The sequence below is a fragment of the Sander lucioperca genome, chromosome 23, assembly GCF_008315115.2.
Source record: "Sander lucioperca isolate FBNREF2018 chromosome 23, SLUC_FBN_1.2, whole genome shotgun sequence".
Classification (NCBI taxonomy): Eukaryota; Metazoa; Chordata; class Actinopteri; order Perciformes; family Percidae; genus Sander; species Sander lucioperca.
This window is the reverse complement of record NC_050195.1, coordinates 3,760,908-3,763,407: the sequence shown is the minus strand read 5'-3', so window position 1 is coordinate 3,763,407 and position 2,500 is coordinate 3,760,908. Positions and strand designations below refer to the sequence as shown.

General features: G+C 40.0%; 1 protein-coding gene across 1 annotated transcript in view; it reads right to left on the bottom strand.

Annotated features, from left to right (window-relative positions):
* Positions 1 to 2,500, bottom strand: part of LOC116053716 (nebulin) — a 106,245-nt gene that overhangs the window by 10,820 nt on the left and 92,925 nt on the right. The window contains exon 54 of the mRNA XM_035998317.1: positions 418 to 522. Within this exon, the coding sequence (XP_035854210.1) occupies positions 418 to 522 (105 nt within the window). The remainder of the gene's footprint in view (positions 1 to 417; positions 523 to 2,500) is intronic.

The following is a 2,500-nucleotide window of genomic DNA, read 5'->3' as shown; positions in this document are numbered from 1 at the left end:
CACACAAAAGGACAAAGTCACTCTCACAAATAATAAAAAAAGACACACATACGCTCAGTCTGCTATATTGAAAAATTAAAGAGAAATTACTTGTCCTTGTCCCCCCCCCCCCCACACACACACACACACACACACACACACACACACACACACACACACACACAGTGTAACCCAGCCCTGGTGTGTTGTCTCTGACTTTCCCATATCTGTTGTTTATGTGTTTATGTGTTATGTCATTTTTTCCCTTTTCGAAATAACTCACTTCATTCTGTACACAACTTGTCAGGAATCTGGATGTTTCATGTTCACTTTAAAACGAAATTTGCCCGTTTGGGATAAATAAAGCTGTCTGAACGTGTGTAAGGACATGGTGTTGTGTGGTGAAGCCGGCGAGCGGCGGCGGCGGCGGCGGCGTACGTTGCTCTGCAGCTTGCTGGCGTGCAGGACGTGCTCCAGCTGCAGGAGGTTGGGCAGGTCTGCAGAGCCCTCGGCTCTCTGGCTCTGCTTGGTTTTATACTTCACCTGCAGGACAGAAAACAAATGTGAGGGTTGAAGACTCTTGATTTTAAAATGATTAATTACCGGATACGTGTAGCTCTTTTCCCGGGATTTTTCCACCATTTAAAAAAGGTTTCATTTTAAAAGCATACTTCATGAAGTCACGTTGAGTATAACTTTCTGATGGTGTTCGTTCATATTGTTTAAATCAGGGGCCTTCAACGTCTTTTAAGCCAAGGACCCCTTAACTGAAAGAGAGACAGAGCAGGGACCCCCTACTATAGTCATGTGAAAAAATTAGGACACCCATGCTAAAGTTGACTAAAAAGAGGAATAAAAAATCATCTTTTGGAAATTGATCTTAATGCCTTAATTAAAAAAATCAGGAAAAATCCAATCTTTAAGGACACCAATTTTCTTTGTGAATGAATAATGTATCATAAATAAATAAATGTTCTTCCTTAAAATACAGGGGGCATAAGTCAGTACACCCCTATGTTAAATTCCCATAGAGGCAGGCAGACTTTTATTTTGAAAGGCCAGTTATTTCATGGATCCAGGATACTATGCATCCTGATAAAGTTCCCTTGGCCCCCACATCATCACATACCCTTCACCATACCCCCACATCATCACATACCCTTCACCATACCCCCACATCATCACATACCCTTCACCATACCCCCACATCATCACATACCCTTCACCATACCTAGAGATTGGCATGGGGTACTTTCCAATAAATCATCTCTCAAAGCAAATCAAACCAGCTATTAGGCTAACTGAAATAATACCATGCCAATGTGTCCTTAAAGATTGGATTTTTCCTAATTTTTTTAATTAAGGCATTAAGATCAATTTCCTAAAGATGATTTTTGTATTCCTCTTTTTAGTCAACTTTAGCATGGGTGTCTTAATTTGATCACATGACTGTACATATACTGTCTAAAATTAAGTTACATATTAAACTGGGCCTACAATAACGTGTAGGGCAGCCAGCACAGGGAATCGTTAGGATGAACTGTATCTGTGGACGGTTACCTTAGTGACTACCTTACCTATAGGCCAGTAAGCCTATCATCAGTGAGGATTTATATTTGCTAATAAAACTTTCAAACATTTACTATAATTTGGAGGCCCCCCTGCAGTGACTCTGAGGACCCCCTAGGGGTCCCGGACCCCCTGTTGAAGATCTCTGGTTTAAATGATGTGCAACACTTCCTCTTCAAAGCACACTTTTTCAAATACGCCGCACTTTCACCGCATAAATTGCCAATTTCCGCGCAAAATATGCGGGACTTGCATGATTTCATAATCCCCACATTTTCGTTGCAAAAAAGTCACATATATCTTAGCAGAAAGTTGAAAAATGTTGCGTTTACGTCACACAAGAGCAGCCATTTTCCCCTGTTGCCATGGGAACGTTATGAAGTGACATAATTATGGGACGTGAACATCATCGAAAAGCTGCAAACCCCGCGATGAAGCCATGATGAAACCACAGTTTTTGCAAGTTCCCGCAATTTCATCACATAAAATTGCATAAATATCCCGCATATTCCATCACATTTTTTAAGAAAACGTGCCGCATAATCAAGGATTTTTGCCCGCAACAATCACAAAAAAAACTCCACACACACAGTCCTTCCTTTTTCTGGAAGGACTGGCTATCTTTGGGTTGAATAAAACTATTGGTGCAAAGATGAATCGATTAGTTGTCAACTATTAAATTAATGACCAACTATTTTGAAAATCTTTGAGTCATTTTCTTTACTTGAAAACTAAAACTTGTGATGTCAGCTTGTTAGATGTGAATATTGTTCTAGTGTCTTCTCTCCTCTGACAGTGAACTGAATATCTTTGAGTTGTGGACAAAACGAGAAACTACGCACTATAGCTTTATATCACTTCTCAAAACACATTATTAGAGACTTTATGTGACGCTGTCTTTTTACCGTCTTTGGTCGTCTTTTCTTAGCATCTTTTTTCATTTCATTTGTCG